This window comes from Plecotus auritus, assembly GCF_963455305.1.
Source record: "Plecotus auritus genome assembly, chromosome: X".
In the NCBI taxonomy this organism is placed as follows: Eukaryota; Metazoa; Chordata; class Mammalia; order Chiroptera; family Vespertilionidae; genus Plecotus; species Plecotus auritus.
In genome coordinates this window covers 133,931,292-133,953,755 of record NC_137784.1, presented here as the reverse complement: position 1 = coordinate 133,953,755, position 22,464 = coordinate 133,931,292, and the positions used below count along the sequence as shown (strand labels likewise).

At 40.0% G+C, this 22,464-nt stretch overlaps 1 protein-coding gene across 1 annotated transcript in view; it reads right to left on the bottom strand.

Moving 5' to 3' along the window:
- Positions 1-211: 211 nt before the first annotated feature.
- The window catches only part of VAMP7 (vesicle associated membrane protein 7), a 36,315-nt gene continuing 14,062 nt past the window's right edge, over positions 212-22,464 (bottom strand). The window contains exons 3-8 of the mRNA XM_080653596.1: positions 21,863-21,920; positions 19,272-19,409; positions 17,454-17,544; positions 6,799-6,866; positions 5,200-5,292; positions 212-2,056 (exon numbers count right to left, since the gene is read on the bottom strand). Coding sequence (XP_080509722.1) covers positions 1,988-2,056; positions 5,200-5,292; positions 6,799-6,866; positions 17,454-17,544; positions 19,272-19,409; positions 21,863-21,920 — 517 coding nt within the window. The 3' untranslated portion in view covers positions 212-1,987. The remainder of the gene's footprint in view (positions 2,057-5,199; positions 5,293-6,798; positions 6,867-17,453; positions 17,545-19,271; positions 19,410-21,862; positions 21,921-22,464) is intronic.

Below are 22,464 nucleotides of genomic sequence, written 5' to 3'. Positions count from 1 at the left end.
GAACCCACAACCTGTGTATGCGCCCTGACCTGGAAACAAACCAACTACCTTTTGGTGAATGGGGCGATGCTCCAACCAACTGAGCCACACCAGCCAGGGTACAAGTCCTACTTCTTAATGTATTTTCACCGTAAGTAAAATACCTTTATTTTACTATGTCAACTATGGCAAAATGTCATTCCAAGAAATGAGATTCCGGGAAGAAATTCTAACACAAGCAACTCAGCAGGTTACTCTTAAATTTTATTAATGCCTTCAGTTTGTGCATCATTCAAAACAAGATATGTGCTTTTGAAAGCATTCTTATACATAAACAGATCAAGGGACTGTTGAGGAATTTATCCCTAAAACATGCACATCAGTTCTTTTCAGTTGTGTACAAGAAAGGGAAATAACTTTTAAGTCTTTTTCTTTGGATTAAAGACATTTGGAAGTTATTATTCAGGAATGCCAGCTGTTTTCCTGGAACAGATGTGTTTCCCAATAGGAAATGCTGATGTAATTAAAAGGCCTTAGTGTTGATAAACAGGACTGGAAAAACATTTGCGCTTTGTCTGATCACCAGGAAGACTTCCAGGGGACCTAATGTACATGTCAAAGAAATGAATCCGGTAGCAGGAATCGAACGGTTTAGGTTGAAAAACAGGTAGCGTGAGCCAGATTATGTGACATATATATATTCAAGGCACATGACTAGGCTACACAGGTGGCTGGGGTTTATTGACCAATTTGTTCTTTTGTTGGGAAAATAGTCCAATGTAATTTAATTTCCGTTTCCTGGCACTTATTGATAAATGCAATTAGATCTAGGGCAGCAAATGTCCTTTCAGATACACATTCAAGGTGCATACCAGCTAACAGATGTCAGAGTGGCCAAAACAGTGTGACTCCAGTTCTCTTACAGTGCATTTCAATGAATGCTCAGCTGTCTTGTATTGTTTCTAGACCTCATCTTGCCTACTCTCGTTTCACAAAAGGATTGTTCAAAAGAAGGCAGCTGAGGAACTTACGAAACCACAAAGGATGCTCAGACTGTTATTCAACAGCAAACCCTGGAGTTGACCATTGACTATATTCTGCTTGGGTTTTTCCCAGATTGGAAAACAGTCCCCACGCTACCTCCCTTCATCCAGCAAACATGCCAGCATATTCGCCGTGATTCTCTTCTTCTTTGGCGTCCCTCCATGACGTATTCCATTAACGATACAGGTGTCCTAAATATCAACTGAAGAATAATATATAAACAACATAACCTTCAATAACATTGAAACTACCCTCTTCTCAAAGCAACTGGGATGGGGAAACAGAGTTATCAGGCTCTGCGAGGTTTGTTAATGGTCAGAGCTTTCTTCTCGAAAGTGAATACTAGGAGGTCAGAGATGATACCATGTGCTTCTAATGGGCTAGCAAAAGGTTCTCCATCTGATAAGATAAAGTGTCTAATACTTCACCTGCCCGGGCTCCTAGAAGCAAGCAGCACCAGCAATGTAATTACACTTCCCCAAATAACAATGAGTCTCCATATACATCATTTTGGAGCACCTAAAACTCTTCAAGAACAACAACAAAACAAAAACAAAGATGAGATGTTAGCAATACTGTGTCTTGCATACTTCCGCGTGCGTGCACGAAACGCGCCTCTAGTTACAGGAGATAGCTCCTAGGACTGGTGCTTTCTGCCTTGGTGACAGCTCTCTGCAATTACAAACAAAAATATTTCTCTAAGGAGATGACAGTAGTTAACAAAAGAAACAAACAAAAAGCCCATTAAGGCTACTGCTGCAATGAATGGCTCAATGTGAAGTGTATTGGAATAAATTGGTTGACAGGACAGAGATCAATCTGGATGCGTAGAACAAGATTATAAACAGAAAAAAGAAAGAGGAGGGTTGAAGAGACTGGCAGACACCATCTGTCAGTATTAAAAGGCTTAAGTCGCGTGGAACTTTTAACTTCTTGTTCTTGCATGTCCTTGGTTAACTCGTCTTTATTTCTTCACACAGTTTGGCCATGTAAATCCACCACAGAGAGGTGACACGATGATATAGATGAACACCTGGAGGGAGGAAGGAGGCAATTTTATTTTCTTGAATCTATCATGGGCTCCTAAATAATATATAAAACACTGTAAAGACTGACTAACAAATACTGGTTCTATCAGAGTCGTGGTTAGGTAATAATACAATACACTAATCTAGTATTTTCAAAGATAGTGGTTGAATTAAAACGATCCGTTCTGATATAATTCTCACCAAATTTTTAAAAATATGTTTTTACTGATTTTTAGAGAGAGAGGAAAGGAGGGGGGGGAGAGAAAGAGAGAAACATCAATGACAGAGCAACATCTATCAGCTGCCTCCTACACACCCCCTACTGGGGATCAAGCTTGCAACCCAGACATGTGCCCTGACCAGGAATCAAAGGGGTTCATAGGTCGACACTCAACCACTGAGCAACACCAGCCAGGCAATTCTCACTGATTTGAATTCCACTACGCTTTCTTCAGTGGGAGAGAAAGCAGTGAGATTGTTTCACTTTATCGGAAACTAGAAAGAATCCATTTATATAACCAACTCTTACTGATACATCACTAATAGTCATAAAGATCACAAATAATAATTCCCTTTAAGTATGATTTTACTATTAAGTACATCCTTAGGTTTTACACATGGATCAATTTTTTCATTATTAGGATTAAAATGAAAAAGCATGAGTAGAGACTCTACATTTATATTACCTATGAGCAAGAATGTTGTTACTAACCTTTCGGTGGATAAAGACACAATAATTATAATTACCAAATCAAAGGCAAGCGATGATAAAAGAAAGCAAAAACACTAGCCCTATTATAGATGTGTTCACTCTTTAGAATATTGTAATTTGAAATCATGATATTTTTATTTATTTTTTTATCTAGTTGGGGTGACACTGGTTCCCAAAATCATACAGGTTTTAGGTGTACATGCTTGCTCATGTTACTACATTCCAAAAAAATAGATTTATTTTAGACATTAGGTCCACTGTATTAAATTAGTAATTTTGTTTGGCTTTAAATTACATTTTGAGACCTTTAAGTGACTGATTTCATTATTTATATGCTTGGAAAAGAAGTTGGTAAGTTCCATACCCCCTCCCAAAAGTCATCAAAGTGTTTTGCCTTACTTCTCTACAAATGTTGGGGGGTGGTTTACAGCAAATTCTGGTTATTAATGAATAGAGTAAACTCCTCACATCATGTTCATTCACACACACACACACACACACACACACATACACACACACACACACACACACACACACACACATTCCAATTTGATATAAAGTTGCTTGCCAGATGAAATATAAGGACTTTTAAAGCTGAAGTACAATATGTTAGGTGAAAACACCTTTTGGCAAAGATTGATATTGCATGTAGAGTATTGTTCTGCATGTAATAAGTAATCAATAAATATAATGTGAATTGAACAACAAACCAGCTTCATAAATCCATCTAAATTCCCAGAGCAAAGAAGAAGGAAGAAAAAAAGCCGAGGAGCCTAGAATGTGCCACCTGAGGATCCTGAGCAAGAAGACATTTAAGGCCATGACATGCCCGGCTGGCATGGCTCAGTGGTTGAGCGTCGAGCTATGAACCAGGAGGTCACGGTTCGATTCCTGGTTAGGGCACATGCCCAGGTTGAGTGCTCGATCCCTAGTGTGGGGTGTGCAGGAGGCAGCCAATTGATGATTATCTCTCATCATTGATGCTCCTCTCTCTCTCTCTCTCTCTCTCTCTCTCTCTCTCTCTCTCTCTCTCCCCCCCCCCTCCCTTCCTCTCTGAAATCAATAAAAATATATTAAAAAAATAAATGAAATTTAAAAAAATAGCTGTATAATTCCTATAAAAATAAAAATAAAAAATCCATTACATATAAGCAACTATATCTCTGGGAGGTCAATTTTATGTGTCAATTTGGCTAGGGTACAGTGCGTTGCTTTATTCTGCACATGTGATTAAAACTCATAATCAGTTGATTTTAAGGCTGGTTATCCTACATAATCTGAATGAGCCTGACTCAATCAGTTAAAGGGCCTTACGAGCAAAGCTGAGGTTTCCTTGATGAAGAAGGAATGCCGCCTGTGATTTACAGCTCGCTTTCTTCCTGCGTCAGAGGGCCAGCCTGCCCTTCCTCACAGCCTGCCCTACAGATGTGGGACTTTTCCAACTGGCGCCCACCATCACGTAAGCTATGTAATTCCCCACGATATCGCTCTGATTATACATCCAGAGAAACCCCAGGATAGGGTGCATTTGTTAGCAAACACAAGTTCCATGAAAAACAAGTTCAACTTCTTTCGTTCTCAGAAACTGAAAACATGATTATGAAAACTAAAAGAAAATAAATAAGAGAGCTGTATAGCAGAATGAACAGAGCTAAAAGTAAATTTAGTTTGTTGGAAGAGTTAGCAAAATGATTCTCCCGGAATGTAATGCAAAAAGGAGTTTACACATACTAAAAAGGTTACTATACATGCAGGATAGTTCAAAGAGGTCCAATATCTGTTCACATAGGGGTGCCAACAGGAGAACAGCACATAGACTAATTTGTACTTATAGATAAGAGAACTACTAAATAAATATTAGGAAACTGAACTCATCATGCATTAAAAATACTACATAATAACCCCTTGATATCAATCCCAGAAATAAAATAGTTAATTATACGTGCATTTATTAATGTAAACCAATACATTAATATTAAATGTAAGTAGTCACATTATCAATTCATTGGGTAGAGAAATATCATTTCCTAAAATTAAATGCCTATTCCTGATCAAAAATTTTAGCAGTCCAGAGATAAAACGAAAGTTCTTGAACTTGACAAAAATCCAACAAGAATTCATAGTAAATGTCACTCTTATAAATTAAATATTAGAAGCATTTCATTTAAAACCAAGAACCAGCCTGGCTGGCGTGGCTCAGTGGTTGAGCATCGAGCTATGAAGCAGGAGGTCACAGTTCGATTCCCGGTCAGGGCACATGCCTGCGTTGCGGGCTCGATCCCCAGTGGGGGGCATGTAGGAGGCAGCGGATCAATGATTCTCTCTCATCATTGATGTTTCTCTCTCTCTCTCTCTCCCTCTCCCTTCCTCTCTGAAATCAATAAAAACATATTTTTAAAAAAAATAAAATCACATGCAAAAAAGACAAAAACTTACAATGGATACGATGATAATGATGATAGTAAGCTTGAGATTCTTCATACACATGGCTCGGGCAAGATTTCTGCTGGTTGTTTTGAAGGTAACAGACTAGGAAAAAAACATGAATTGTTTGAACCCTGGCACTGACTATATGGTTGATTTGCAGCAATACCTCCAAAATGTTTACTTTCATTCACCGTATTGTCCCAGTGTTCTTTACCCCTTCCCTCTCTTCCCAGGTAGAGACGGTCATTCATAATCATTAGCTCCCCAAAGCAGGACTCTGCCAGGTCTATGGTAAGCAGTACAGCCCTCTTCACACCCCAGCAATGGGTTTAAAAGTGAGCCATTACAGAACCCTGGGGTTTTGAATTCCTATTTGATGCCACTCTTCCTCCAATGACCACGTGCTTTGATGAAAAAACTGTTACCCTTCTAAGACCTACTGTTAACCAATGTTCCTGTAAAATAACAATCAAAATATTTAAATAGCTCTTACTATGTGCCAGACACTGTCAGGCACTTTGCATACATTACCTTATTTAAGCCTCAAAACATTATGAGGTACATCTCCATTTCACAGATAATGGCCGAGGCACAGTTAAGGAACTTTCCTGAGGCCACACAACCAGGAAGCGGCAGAGATGGGATTCAATCCCAGGGAGCTCGACTCTAGAGCTTGTGCTATTAACTACGACAATCCCGCTGCTGGTTCAAGGTGTAAACCTCCACTCTGCAGTTACATTTGTCACCGTGCAGGCGCAAGTTGTAACTGATCTCTGCCCACTTGGTATTCACCACATATCTATCATCTTCCCTCAAAACCTTCATCCGCTAACCAGATGGAGAACGCAAAGACACACATCATTACAGCGTAAGTAGGTCACGGGGACACATTGACTACTTTAAGGCTCAGTGGCCCTTCCCAATCCCTGCCTCTTGCTTGATATAAGGAAAGCTCAAGATGTCACAGTAGCCCAATCGGTGTGGCTCAGTGGTTGAGCGTCGACCTTATGAACCAGGAGGCCACGGTTTGATTCCCGGTCAGGGCACATGCCTGGGCTGCGGGCTTGACCCCAGTGTGGGGCGTGCAGGAGGCAGCTGATCGATGATGTTTCTCTCTCATCGATGTTTCTATTTCTCTATCCCTCTCCCTCTCACTCTAAAAAAAAAAATCAATAAAATATATTGATAAAAAAATAAAGATGTCACAATAAGCAAGAAAGTTATTGCCCTGTCCAGATTTCAGGATTTGTACTGGGTCATAAGTGGCCTGAAAATGTCTTTTTTCCACGTTTTAGAAAACCTACAGAGGAGAACAGATTGGTATGTGCTGTTGAGGTGCTAACTGATGTAGGCATCAATCCAAAGCTTGGAAAAGTGTTTCTGTAAACTGAGCAGGCTTTCCAAACCGAAGCTTCCTTAGTGGCTATTAATGGTTGTGGCTCTTTTTCTATGCCTCATTGTTATCCTCATAATCATAATGTAATCACATAAATAGGTCAGAACAAAACACACTACAGTATGGAATTTAAGACATTTCCCCTTTAAGTTAGCCATCAACCACTTGCTGTACTTTACATCCTGAAAAATACGATCATATCCTGTACTTACCGAATCCACGAGATTTTCTGTTTTATCTATCAATAGTTCCAATCTTTCTCCTCGCTGAGCTACCAGGTCTGAAAATGTTGGAAAAATGGAAAATAACATGTTTATATTAAAGACGTGCTATTTTTAATCTTTGCTTTAAGCCCAATCTGATTTTAATTATGGTTGGTCCGCTGGAGAACTCACATTTACTAGGGAAGCACTTCTATGTTTAATTAATAAAATATATTAGTAAAGCTTATCAGCTAAAGTGGGGGCTGGCAGGGTGTTTTTTTTTTTCTGTAAAGGGGCCAGATACTGAATATTTTAGGCTTTTGTGGCCCAAACAGTCTCAGTCGCAATCACTCAACTCTGTCAGACAGACAATATGTAAACAAATGGGCATGACTCTGTTCCAAGGAAACATTATGTGGAAAAATAAGCCAGATTTGATCCAAGGGATGTAGTTTCCAAACCCCTAAATTAAGAGTATAATCTGAGAGTGAAAAAAAGACACTGTTAAAGTGAGTGTTGGACACTGTGAGAATTGTGGTTTGAGGAGCTCCACAGACCCTCTCTCCACCAAAAATCTGTAACTGGCAAAAATTATAAAACAGCCCAGCTCAAGTGGTTGAGCGTCGACTATGAAATTAGGAGGTCACAGTTCGATTCCCAGTCAGGGCACATGCTGGGGTTGTAGACTTGATCCCCAGTGGGGAGTGTGCAGGAGGCAGCTGAATCATGATTCCCTGTCATCATGGATGTTTCTATCTCTCTCTCTTTCCCTACCTCTCTCAAATCAATACAAATATACTTAAAAGCAACAACCACCATTTAAAGTCTCTGAGCCCTGGCCAGTGTGGCTTAGTTGCCTGGGCATCGTCTCAAGCACCGAAAGGTTGTTGGTTCGATTCCCATCAGGGCATATGCCCAGGTTGCAGGCTCAGTGATTGGTTGGTCAGAGTGCATACCAGAGGCAATTGATCGATGTTTCTCTCCCACATTGATGTTTCTCTCTCTTTATCCCTCTCCCTTCCTCTCGAAAACGAATAAAAGATATTTAAAGTCTTTGAAAACTGTGAATGTCCTAAGGACATAACCAAATGAAGAAACATTTATACAAGAAAAATCAACTAATTCTCAGTAAGAACAGTGAGAGTCTATGGCATTTAAGCTATTACCTGCTCCATATGTCACTCAGCTCAGGGAGATGGAGGCTCTACTTCTGGCAAGTAAAGCCTGGGGGTTGTCTTTCTCCTCAGGTCCCAGGTAAAGACTAGACTCTCTCCCCAGGTAGGGGTAGTAGGGGCAAGTCATCACCCTGCCCCATCTAAGGCTTAATGATGCAGAAGCTCTACGCCGGCAAGGAATGATGGACAGGTCTAGGGCTCCAATCCTCTATGTAGCCCCACCACACAGGGCAGAAGCTCTACTTCAGGTAGCAGGCCAAGAATACTGGACCTTGAGTGTCCCTGCCCCGACTCATTCCCATTCTGGGAGAGGCAAGCCAAGAAGACCAGGGTTACCCAGGACTCCACAGATAGAGCAACTGTGTCCCTCCCGGAGAAGCAGTCCACTGTCCTACCCATAGCTCTAGAGCAGTGGCTCAGCGACTGTTCCCAGGGGGAGAGGCAGGCCTTAAGAATAGAGAGATTTCCCTAAGAATACAGGTTTCTTTTTAAAAATATATATATTTTTATTGATTTCAGAAAGGAAGGGATAGAAACATTAATGATGAGAAAGAATCATTGATCAGCTGCCTCCTGCATGCCCCCCACTGGGGATCGAGCCCACAACCAGGGCATGTGCCCTTGACCAGAATTGAACCCGGGACCCTTCAGTCCGCAGGCCGATGCTCTATACACTGAGCCAAACTGGCTAGGGCAAGAGCACAGGTTTTACTTGGAGCAGAGTGTAGGGAAGTTGAAGCCTAAGAGTGCTGTCAAAAACAACAGAGATTTTAGCCTGACTGGTGTGGCTCAGTGGTTGAGCATGGACCCAGGAACCAGGTCAATGATTCCCGGTCAGGGCACATGCCCGGGTTGCAGGCTAGATCCCCAGTAGGGGATGTGCAGGAGGCAGGCGACTGATGATGATTTTCTCGCATCATTGATGTTTTTATCTCTCTGTCCCTTTCCCTTCCTTTATGAAATCAATAAAGACATATTTAAAAAAAAACAACAGAGATTTTGGAGGCAAGCAAGTAAGATGTCAGTGGTAGCATCATGAGAATCACAACATAAACCATAGGCTGGGAGAAGTTTAACAGGGAGCTAAGAAAGAGACAGCTAAGAAGAACCATCCTGAGGTAAGAAAAATATCTAAGACTGCCCACAGAGACAGGGGAGCCCAAATCTAATTAGCTCAGACTGGAGACATTTAAGTCTGGGGAACTACTGGGAAAAAAATAGAGCAATTAGCCTGTGCTTTGTGAAGGTTAACAGCAGAGTGAGACACCCACAAAAGCAGACTAGCTAGAAGCATAACAGGAAGCCCGGCCAGTGTTGCTCAGTGGTTAAGCATCGTCCTATGAACCAGAAGGTCATGGTTGGATTCCTGGTCAGGGCACATGCCCAGGTTGCGGGCTCGATCCCCACTGCGGGACATGCAGGAGGCAGCCGATCAATGATTCTCTCTCATCATTGATGTTTCTATCTCTCCTTCCCTCTTCCTCTCTGAAATCAATAAAAGTATATTGAAAAAAAAAAAAAGACGCATACCAGGGAGATCAAGAAAAGAGACAATCAAAATGAGCCATGTCATTTCAGGGTGACTGTGCGTATGCCCAAGGTTGTCCCCTTGGAGAAGTGACATTAGAGGCTGAACACCATGGGAAAAACAAGACTTCAAACAGTACAGCCTAGCACAATCGCTACACAAATAAACGAGCAAACCACAAACTCCGGGGTTTGGAAATCAGTATCCAGAGTTGCTGCAATATGTTATCTAAAGTGTCCAGTTTTCAACAAAAAATTGAGATAAGAAAACAAACAGGAAAGTGTGAGCCACAGACAGGAAAGAGAGCAGAGATTAGAAATTTACATTGGGGGGCTTAGCTGTGGGATTGAGGAATGGAATGAAATCAGAAATCAACAACAGAAGGAAAACATATGGGATGAGGTCAAAGCGGTGCACAGAAGGGAATTTATAGCAGGGAATATATAAGGAAATTAAACACCCACATTAAAGCGAAGATGTTATAGACTGACGGGTGCCCTTCCTTCCACTAAATTCCTATAGTGAAGCCTTGAAGCCCTAACCACCACTGTGATGGTATTTGGACATGGACCTTTGGGAGGTCATTAGGTTTAGATGAGAACGTGAGGTCTCTCTCTCTCTTTCTTCCTCTCCCTGCCTCCCCGCCCCCCATTCAAGGACACCGTGACAGGGCAGCAATCTATAACCAGGAAGAGAGTTCTCAGCAGAGGGAAGGAAATAATACAGATCAGGGCAGGCAAAATTAAATACAGAACAGGAAAACAATAGAGAAAAATAATTAAAACCAAAAGATTTTTATTAAAAAAAATCAACAACATTGACAAATCTGCAAAAACTAACCCAAGGGAAAAGAGGAAAGACTCAAATTACTAAAATAATCACTATCAGCTTCACAGAAATTAGGGGGATCCTAAGAGAATACTATGAACAAGAGTATGTCAACACATTCGATACCTTAGATGAAATAAATTCCTAGAAAGACACAAAGCACCAAAACAGACTCAAGAGGAAATAGAAAATCTGAATCTGACCTACAACAAATTTAATGCAGAACAGAGGTTGAATCAGTAATTTTTAAATTTTGCAACAAGAAGGGCCCAAGCTCAGATGGCTTCCAAGGTGAATTCTACCAAACACTGCAAGAAGAAGAGCAAATTTTCACCACCTCCTCCCAAAATAGAAGAGGGAACACGTCTCAATTCAGCCTAAGAGGCCAGTAATAGTCTGGTATCAAAACCAGACAAAGACATCAGAAGAAAACAACAGATCAGTATCTCTTATGAATGTAGACTTTAAAAAAATCTCCAATAAAATACCAGCATATTAATCCAGCAACATATAAAAAGGCTTGTAGACCATGATAAAGTGTCATTTATTTAAGAAATGCAAGGTTCACTTACTATTAATAGAATAAAGGACAAAAAACTGTATGATCATTTCAGTAGAGGCAAAGAAGCACTTCAACAAAACCCAACACCTTATCATTACAAATCACTCAACAAGCAGGATATAGAACGGGGACTTCCTAAAGGGCACCTATTAGAGAACCACAGTGAACATCATACTTAATTGTGAAAGACGCCCTAAGATCAGGAATAGACAAGGATGTCTACTCTTGCCACTTTTTAAAAAATAATTGTATTGATTTCAAAGAGGAAGGGAGAGGGAGAAACATCAATGATGAGCGAGAATCATTGATCGGCTGCCTCCTGCACGCCCCCTACTGGGGATCAAGCCCGAAACCCAGGCATGTGCCCTGACCAGGAATCGAACTGTGACCTCCTGGTTCATAGGTTGACGCTCAATCACTGAGCCACACTAGCCGGGCAACTCTTGCCACTTTCATTCGACACTGTACTGGAGGTTCTAGAGTGGGCAACTGGATAGGAGAAAGAAATGAAAGGCATCCAGATTATAAAGGAAGAATTAAACCTATCCTGATTTTCAGAATGTATGATCCTGTATATACACAATCATAAGTAATCCAGTAAATGCTATTAGAACTTTATTTATTTATTTTTTTAAATATGTTTTATTGATATTTTACAGAGAGGAAGGGAGAGAGAGGGAGAGCTAGAAACATCGATGAGAGAGAAACATCGATCAGCTGCCTCCTGCACACCCCCTAGTGGGGATGTGCCCGCAACCAAGGTACATGCCCTTGACCAGAATCGAACCCGGGACCCTTCAGTCCGCAGGCCGACGCTCTATCCACTGAGCCAAACCGGTTTCGGCACTATTAGAACTTTAGAACTAACAAATGAGTTCTACAAAGTTGCATGATATAAGATCAGCATACAAAACCCATAAGCAGTGAACAATCCAGAAACGGAAGAGAAAAATTCCATTTACAATAGCATAAAAAAAATAAAATACTTGAATACAAGGCAAGAAGAATGTTAGAAGATACTATTAAAGAGACATTATTCTGACACTTGTCAATTGGTAAGGAAGACTTTATTCAGGACTCTAGCAGTAGGGGTCAAGACTATCGCAGAAGGGGAAAGATTGAGCTCAACTCTGAATATGAGCAGGACCAGTGGGCAATGTCAGCTCCGTGAGGGAACGGCGCCTCGTCCAGGGTGGGTTCCCGCCTTGCACCCTGAGCTGCCAGGATAGGTCCCAAGCACCTGCAACCCTGACCTGGAATAAGTGGGTTGGAAAAGAATTTTACTTGTTTTTATTAATCTTTCTTAAATGTATGTGTAGCTCATGCTTATTTCAATGCTTAATATTAGAAGTGTTTGGGGTCTTTATTTAGAAGTTAGTTGATGTTTTTGTGACCAAAATATGCTGCAGGAACTTATCTCTTGTTTATTATCAATTAGCTTAAGGTAAAACTGGTTTCACTATACATTGTTTCTCTTAAAGTCACAGTTTCCTAGAACCTACTGACGACATTGAGGACTTACTGTATGCCACTCAAAAAAAAATTGAACCTGAAATGGATTAAAGACTTAACATTGGTCATTTGCAAGATGAAAAGATGACTTATTTGCAAAAATATTTGCAAAATATTGGAAAAAATATTTGCAAACCATATATTGGATAAGGGGTGTCCCAAAAATGTATACACACATTCTGAATAATTATAAAGGCAATGTTTATTAAAATGCATTTCATTTTCAAAGTGGAGCTATCAGCTGTTATAGTGTGTATATATTTTTTGGGATACCCTGTATATAAATAATTCCTAAAACTGAGTAACAAAAAAACACACAAACAAGCTGATTAAAAATGGGCAGAGGAACTGAACAGATATTTTTCCAAAGACATACAAATGGCCAACAGGTACATGAAAAGATACTCAACATCACTCATCATCAGGAACAAGCAAATCAAAACCACAGGGAGGGGCGGGGAGGCCACAGGTGGAGTCCGTCTGCTGTGTGGCCACAGGCTGCCATGGGCTATCCTCAGAGTGCTCAGCTGGAATGTGTTCAGTGCAGGCTCTGTGCCACCAGCCACGTCAGCCCCGCCTAACCTCCCTCACTGCTAATCCCCAAGGCTCTGGGCCTCTGCTCTCCAGATCTCACCCCACCCTGCGCAGCTCAAGGACAGGCAATGAGATCTGCAGATGCAAAGCAATGTCAATAAAACCACCCTGGAGCTTGCAAAAAAGAAAAAAAAGAAAGAAAACGCACATATTTTGGAATGGCTATCACCAAGAAGACAAGAGATACAAGCAAGTGGAAAAAAAGGGAACCCTTTTGCTCTGCTGGTGGAAATGTAAATTGGTTCAGCCAGGTTTCTCAAACAATTAAAAATACCGCTACCATATGATCTAGCAATCCCACTTTTGGGTATAGATTCAAAGGAAATAAAAATAGGATTTTGAAGAGTTATCTGCACTCCCATGTTTATTGCAGCACTATTCACAATAGCCAAGACATGTAAACAACTAAAGTGTCCATTAATGGATGAATGATGGATGAATGGATAAAGAATATGTCACACACACACACACACACACACACACACACACACACACACACACAAGCACAGGAATATCATTGAACCACGGGAAAGAAGGAAATCCTGCCATTTGCAATAACATGGGTGGATCTCGGGGCACTATGCTTAGTGAAATAAACCAGCCCGAGAAAGACCAATATTGTATATTATTTATATATGGAATCTAAAAATGCCAAACTCATAGAAACAGAGAGTAGAATGATTGTAACCAAGGGATGGGGGTTGGAGAAATTGGGGAGATGTTGTTAAGGGTACAAACTTGCAATGAGAAGGTGAATACATTCTGGAGATCTAATGCACAGCCCACCAATTACAATCAACAATACTGTATTATATACTCCAAAACTGCTAAGAGACTAGATCGTGTTTCTCACCACAAAAAGTAATTTATCTGATAGATGTTAGCTACAGCTAAGGTGGTAATCACTGCAATATATAAATGTATCAAATCAACATGTTGTACCCCTTAAACTCACAGGATTTTGTATGTAAATTGTATCTCAATAATGAAAAAAGAGGAGTAGGATGAGGGGATGGTCAGTGCATGGAAAATTACTAGGAAGTGAAACCAAGGGAAGGGAATCTTGCTAAACTGGCCTAAAGCATCTCTGCAAAGGGCAGGCCAAAGATTTACACATCAAAGGTAGGGGATGAGGAACTTTGGTCAGCTATCAAGGGTGATCAGCTATCAAGGGTAGGGAATTGACTTAACAGGATTCTCTGCTAAAACTGGCTTAGGCAGGCCAAGGACAGGGCCTAAGGATGAAGCCTGGTCAAACAGAGGGCTTAGAGGAGCCTGTGTAACCTTTGGTCGAGCATAGTCCTTGTCACGTAAGACTTGTACACGGCAAACTACAGAACATCTTAAAAAAAACAACAACTTCAAGAAGACCTAAGTAAATGAAAAGGCATCTCATGTTCATGGATCAGAAGTTTAATATCGTTAAACTGGCAATATTACCCGAATTGACCTACAGATTCAACACGATCCCTATCAAAATCCCAGCTCTTTTGGTTTCAGAAACTGACAAGCCTACCTTAAAATTCTCACGGAAATGATACGCAGAATAGCCAAAGCAATCTTCAAAAAGAACGAAGTTGGAAGACTCACACTTCCTGATTTCAAAACTTACTACAAATCTACAATAATCATGACAGTGTGGCACTGGCCTAAGGACACAGTACTGGCACAGACCCGGGAGTCCAGATAAACCGTACATTTTGGCAAGGATGTGAAGAAACTGGAATCTGCATGCACTGCTACTAGAAATGGACAATGGGGCAGCTACTTTAGGCAAATATGGCCTTATTCAACATGTGAAACATGCCAGGGGAGGGGGGCGGGGGCTGGGTGGAGATGGGCCAAGGCGGGGAGTGGGGGACATCTCTAATACTGTCAACTAAAAAAAAATTGTAAGAATTAAATAAAGGAAAAAATTGTTAAACATGGAGGTCCCATGAGGCTTGTAATTCTACTCCTAGGTATATACCCAAGAGAACTGAAAATATATGCTCACACAAAAACTTGTATACTAATGTTCACAGAAGCACTATTCATAACCAAAAAGTAGAAAGCACCCAAATGTCTATCCACTAATAGATAAATAAAATGCATCAATACAATGGAATATTCAGCCATAACAAGGAATGAAATACTGATGCATGCTAACCTCAAAATCATCATTGTAAGTGAAAAAAGCCAAGATACAAAAGGCCACATGTTACAGGATTCCATTTATATGAAATGTCCAGAAAAGGCCAATCTATATAAACAGAAAGGAGGTTAACTGTTGCTTAGGTCTGGAGGTTGAGGGGACTGACTGTAAGTGGGTATAGGATTTCTTTTGGGGGGGGGTGATGAAAATGTTCTAAAATTGATTGTGGTGATGGTTGCACAACTCTGATTATAGTAAAAACCATTGGACTGTATACTTTAAATGGGTGAATCGTATGGTATGTGAATTGTATCTCAATGGAGCTGTTAAAAAATCAAAGGGAAACGTTTAGAAATGGTTTTGCTACATTTTTGTTGTCTTTGTTATTCTAAAAATAAATAAAACATTTAAAAGGAGCTGATTAAAAAGCTTCATTTTCTAGAAACATGGTAATCTATATATATAAAACCCTAAGCGACCAGTCGACTATTTGACTGGTCGCTATGACGTGCACTGACCACCAGGGGGCAGATGCTCAATGCAGGAGTTGCCCCCTGGTGGTCAGTGCGCTCCCACAGCGGGTGCGGCTGCAGTGGTACGAGCCTCTCCTGCCTCCGCAGCAGTGCTACTGAGCCGCGGTGGCTGCAGGCATAGCTGGGCCGGGATGAGCAGGAGTGGCGCAGTGCCTGGCCCGGGCTCGGGCTCCTCCCTGGCCGCCTGCCACTTCACGCACTACTACATCCCTCAGGGGATGTTGGACTGCCGACATCCCACAGTCCGACATCCCTGGAGGGGTCCTGGATTTCGAGAGGGTGCAGGCTAGGCTGAGGGACCCCACCAGTGCACGAATGTGTGCACTGAGCCTCTAGTAAATAATATTATAGTAGTTGGCTGCTTCCACTTTCAGGTAAAATAAATATATTCATTGACCAAAAAAAAAGGAACAAGAGGAAGCTATTTTTTCAAAAGGTTCTCTAGACTGCATCTAGACATATAATTAAAACTAAAATCAATAAAAGGACATCACTTCAAATACCCAAGAGACATACACATCCAGAACCGCAAAAAATGTTTCTGCCTTTTGATTATTACTCCCATTCCTGGGAATTAAGCTTAAGAAAATCATAATAGCCACAAAACCATTTCTAACAGAACGGTTATTATAACACAAACATCTAAATCCGTGCTACCTAAGAGTGTCTGCTACTGCTTTAAGTCTCTAAGCGAACTGTTCAGTCCCATTGAGATTTTCACAGTGAGACGTTCTCAATGAAGGGAGCACAGCACTGACTTACAGAACCAAAGTGTAAAAAATAAAGACAGGACTGATAACCTATGATATAACTCAATGAAATACTGTATGAACATAAAGTAGACTAACAATAGCCAACAGTCATTCAGCTCTTGCTATATGCCTGGCACTGTACAAAGTGACTTACATACATTACCTTTTTTCCCCTGGTATCCTTAGGTTCTATTATCTTCTTTTTGCAGATTAGTAAATAAAGCTCAGAGAGGTTAAAGGACTGATCAAGGACTAACAGCAAGTAGGACGTGAAATCAGGCATGCATGACTCCAAATCTTGATCACTATATTATACTGTCTCCATGAAATGGAATATAAACTATGATTACTACTAAGTATACATGTGGATAAAAATTTAAAGGAAGGGAAATGGAAAGAAATCTTAGGATGGTGAGACCAAGAATACATTTTTTTTAAATGTCTTTTCTTGCCCGGCCAGCATGGCTTAGTGGTTGAGCGTTGACCTATGAACCAGGAGGTGATGGTTTGATTCCCGGTCAGGGCACATGCCCGGGTTTGGGGCTCAATTCCCTGTGGGGGGCATGCAGGAGGCAGCCAATCAATGACTCTCTCTCATCATCGATGTTCCTATCTCTCTCCCTCTCCCTCTCCCTTCCTCTCTGAAATCAATAAAAAAACATTTTTTTTTTAAAAAGAGCTACAAACCTTCTAAGGAGGTTAGTTATACTTTAAAGTATCTACTGATAATATCAGCTATCTGGGTATCTCCAGCCAAAACTGATTAAATTATGCTAAATCCTTGAACTGTTGTGAGGGTCTAGGAAATTAGTCTTGCTAAGCAAACTAATAAATTTAGAATATAGAATAATCATAACTACTAAAAAGAAACCATTCAAACAGTAGACAGTATCATAGGTAAGGAATTTCCATCTCAGCTGACAATTAGCTTCCAGTAGTAAGAATAAGGAAGTTTGGTTTCAGTCTCTCTAGAATTATTTGACCCCAATCAAGTAATCTATTATCATTTTTGTCCACATTCACATGGACTGTGACATGAAACATACCTATGTTTCTGACCATGATTCCTTTCAGCTCATCCACTTGGGCTTGGGTCTCCATCACTTTATCTAGGCCCTTGTTTTCAGAATGATGCTTCTATAAGAAAATAATATTGAATTTACGGTACCCAGACACTATTTATAATAGGAAAACAAAAAGAAGAGGAATGACAAGGAGAAGTACTATAAAATTATGTGTCTATTGATACAAAAAACATGTCACTTTTAAACATTGTTACCAGACCTAGGAAAAATCCTATATAATAAAAGGCTAATATGCAAATTGTCCCCTTGACCAGGATTTCGACTGGGAGTTCCACCAGGGGGCGGGGCCAGCCAGCCAACTGCTTGAGGCCCCTCCCCCCTACCGGCCTCACCCCTGATTGGCCCCCCCACCCCAATCGGGGCAGGCTGGCTGGACCCCACCCATGCACGAATTCATGCACCAGGCCTCCAATATAAACATAAAAATGCTACCAAATGAAATATGTGTTATAGTATAAAAATGCCACCTTATTTTAAATGAAGTAAAGCTAAATGTATTATAATATATCAAATATATATCTGAGACTCTTGGAACAGAAAGTAGGGGGTTCAGACTAGGAAGAAAGAAGAACAGAAGATTGTAGTTGAGGCAAGGGAGACAGGACAGGGAAAGGGTACACTAAATTGTTCCCTACTACTTGGGTATGATGAGATAGGAGATGGCCCAGCTTCTAGGCATCTATTCTTATACTGTTGGGATCAAGGTATGCATCCTATTTTGATTGGCTTTTTATAGATACTGATAACAGTATATATTTTGAAATTATTATCCATAGCTTACAATTATTGAGTGCTTAACATACAATATTCCAGTCACTTAACTGTGCTAAATGCTTAAAGTAGGGGGTATTATTTAATTCATTGAAAAACTCTATGATGAAGATGCTATCATTATTATAGCCATTTACAGGTAACTATTCAGAGGGTCACACACAGAACCGGAGCTAATGACAACCGCCTAAGTTGAAAGTTCGCTGCCAGCTTTCCTTGTTTACTTTTGACTGTGCATTGGTATGTTTTTTGTTGGTGACATTTTACATAGTTTCACATATATGAATGTTTCCTAGTGGGCAGTATAAAACAAATCAATTGATTCTCTTCCTCTCCCTTCCTCTATGAAATCAATAAAAAAACATTTTAAAAAGCCTCACATTGAGCAAAACAAGAAAAAAGAGTACATAATATACGGTTCCATGTATAGTAAATTCTAGAAAAGACAAAACTATAGTGAAAGAAAATAGAGCAGTGTTGCTTGCCTGAGGCAGAGTGAGGGAGAAGACTGACTGCAAAGGGACGGGAGGGGACTTTTAAAGTCATGGAGATGTTTTCTATCTGAAAAGGGTGCTATTTCACAGGTGTATACATATGTAAAACTTCACTGAGCCCACAATTAGGCATGCCTACAGATAAACAGACTTTCAAAGGACTGCTCTGAGCTGTTCAAAAATTAAATTTGTCTCATGGGATGGTAGAAGGTCACTGAATAGGTTGAAAGGCCATTTGGCATGTTGAATGGATTTATGCATTACGTGTAGTTTAAGAACATGATCTTTAATGTCGTTCCCAGTCCTGAGATACTCTGACCATTATTAACAGAGAATATCACCAACTATTAGCTTTCTACCCTAAAATGACCCCTTTTTGTGAGAGAAATTATATTATGGTGGCATATAATAACATAATCAGAAAACTATATTGCAGGTCAGGGTCCTCTATATTCATGGTGCTCTGAGGTAATCAAGATATGAATAAAATACTATATCCTGAGAAAGATCTTACCAGCTGTGCAGCCAAGACACTTGAGAACTCACTATTCATGGCATAAGGCAGTGCTGTCTGCGCTCTTGAACCATAGGTAGTCTGGAACCTCTTCTTTATCTCATTCAAAAAATTAAAGGCCCGGGAACGTTCAAAATCCTGAAGAGAGACCAACACAGAGTTCAAAAGTAAACAAAAGATGACATAGATGATTAACGACCATAAGAACAGCTAACATTTACTGAGCAATGATTCCATGAGGAAGAACTAACACTGACCTCATTTTACAGATAAGGAAACAAAGTCTCGGGAAAGGTAACTAACTAGCCAAAGGTCAGATAACTGGTAAATGAATGAGCCGAGAGTCCACTCCAAACATGTTTGATTACTGCCAACTGAAGATAACAGGAACTAGGTGAGCTTCTTGAGAGCAGGAATTGGGGTTTACTTCCTCCATATCTTTCACAGGATCTTTTAGATGGCCCAGCTCAAGGTGTTTAATAAACCCATAATAACAGTACAGTCATTCATAACAAAGATAACACTACCAAGATAAACTTTGAACTGATTTTTTTTCTAATAGTGGTGATACACTTTGAAAAGATCAAATGATGTCCTCTTGTCTAGTCCCAGCTAGTCAAAAAGTATTTATATATTATATAAAGACTTACACACACACACACACACACACACACACACACACACACACACAATTATAGCTTAATAAATATAAGATTCAGCTCTGAGAAATCTAGTGACATTTCTCATCTACTCCAAGTCCTTTCACATCCATCATTTTAGATACAGCTGGACTTTTCAAAATAATTTTAAAAACTACTGTGAGACCTGGGATAAAAATCACTGTGGTAATTTGACAGTCTGTTCGATGCTTCTCTGCCTCTGTATCTATCTTTTTGTTCATCAGGTTATAATGTTATTATCCATAAATGAGTGAGATCATGTGGTATTTTTCTTGAACAGACTGTCAAATTACAGTGGGAAGGCTGGGGAGGTAAGAGATCAACCGAAGGACTTGTATACATGCATATAAGCATAACCAATGGATGCAAGACACTGGGAGGTGAGGGCATGTATGGGAGTGGTGTGGGGGGGCAATGGGGGGATATAGACACATATATAATACCTTAATAAAAAAATTGAAAAAAAAAAGAATCAAATCAAGACTGAATGATTATCTGTTATAGATAAAATTCATGCACAGGTAGAAGAGATGGGACGGAAATTCTGTTAATTCTTTTCTGATGATTCTTGTATTAAACATGTTAATTAAATGTTTTCTGATTAAACCCAAATAAATTATTGAAAGATAAAAAAAAATCACTGTGGTGACCACTGTGATTGACACGTATCACCACTTCACCAGATGATTAATCTAAGCCAAGGGTTCTTAAACTGGGGTCAGCGGTCCCAATTCAAGGGGCCTATGTACTTAGATAGAAAAAAAAAAACTACACTGTTATTTTCACCAATCTTTAACTTATATTTCAATTTTGAATGTAGGGAACAAGCCAGAGTAGTATCATTAGATGGTACCTGTGACTCTGCCACCAACAGAAATCTTTTTTTTCATATACTGTCAGTTATAAACATCTCGAAATATTGTTATAATAAAATTATTATTAGTTGTTAGACCCATGGCTAGATCTTGATAATGAATTCATAAAGAAGCACCTACTTTAAAACCTGTGAACACTGTCTTTCAATATTCTTGGTTTAGTTTATAGTCATGTGCTTTATTTCATGTTTTAAAACACTCTGGGTGGGGCCCACGAATGTCAGAGGGCTCTGTGACACAATGAAAGCTAATACTCGTGTCGATTCCATGCCTCTGGTCAGGGGTCAATTTAGAAATAAGTATGTAGCCTAGTCCTAGCCAATGCTGCATGAAAGGAAGTCTGCTTTGAAAGCAGGGGGAGGGGAGAGTGTGCTTTGGGGAAAAGTTTCCTCATTCCTACAATAAGAGACCGGAGGAAACCCAGTCCCCATCCTCTGGACACAAATAAGTAAGCGTGTGGCTACATGCAGACATAAGGGGGGAGGGCGGGGACTGTGTCTAGGGAGGAACCGACACTAAGTCAGAGACAAAGGGCCTTGACAACATTAAGTTATTGAGCATTTTGAGTCCAGAATTTACAAATACTCAAAATCAACCTGCCAGTGTGAACTACAGCTGATCATAGCATATTGTGATTTTCCCAAAGTTCACATACATTAAAAAAAATTCACTAACTATTGGAGGGATGAAATAACTTAATTTACTATTTCAGGTACATTTTGAGAATATTTGATACCAAAGAATTCATAATTATGAACACCAATTCTCACTACACAATAGGATAAATGTAGAAGTTGCAAGAAGTTAAGCTAAAACTCTACCAGAACCAAGCTGATTTGCATATAACCGGATATCAACTCTGCTTGTCATCTGCTGCTCTATATGATAAATGTAAAGTATAGAAAAAAATTTCCAGCTATAGACAGTTATATCCATGTAACCTTTACCCACCACAGATATAAATAATTAAGAACTAAAAAATGACTCTATTAACAGTACACATAATTAAATAGCAATATGTCCTCAAGTTACTTACATCATCAGTAATACAAAGGTATACAATCCTGTCTTGGCAGATGTAATGAAACAAATAACTGTAGGATAAAAAATATAAAAGTTATGTGGTTATGTGGTTATAAGTAATATCTTTCTCTTTTGTCTTTGTCTATGTATAAGCAAAATCATACTGCTAATGTGACCATATTATTTACAACTACTGTCTATTCTCTCTTTCCCCCTCCCCTATGCATACCTGTTTCTCTCAAGTCAAACTGAATGTCTCTACTCGCCTGGCCTGTGTGGCTCAGTGGTTGAGCATTGACCTATTTTCCAGGAGGTCATGGTTCGATTCCTGGTCAGGGCACATGCCCTGGTTGCAGCTACATCCCCAGTGTGGGGAGTGCAGGAGGCAGCCGATCAATGATTCTCTCTCATCATAGATGTTTCTATCTCCCTCTCCCTTCCTCTCTGAAATCAATAAAAATATATTTAAAAAATAGAATGTCTCTACTCTAACTATATAGCACAACAGTGTGCACATTTACCCATTAAAATTATAGCTGCACAAGATAACTGGACTCTTAAGGCCTAGACAAGAGATGACATCTTAGGAGGGACATGTAATTAAGGTTAACCCCC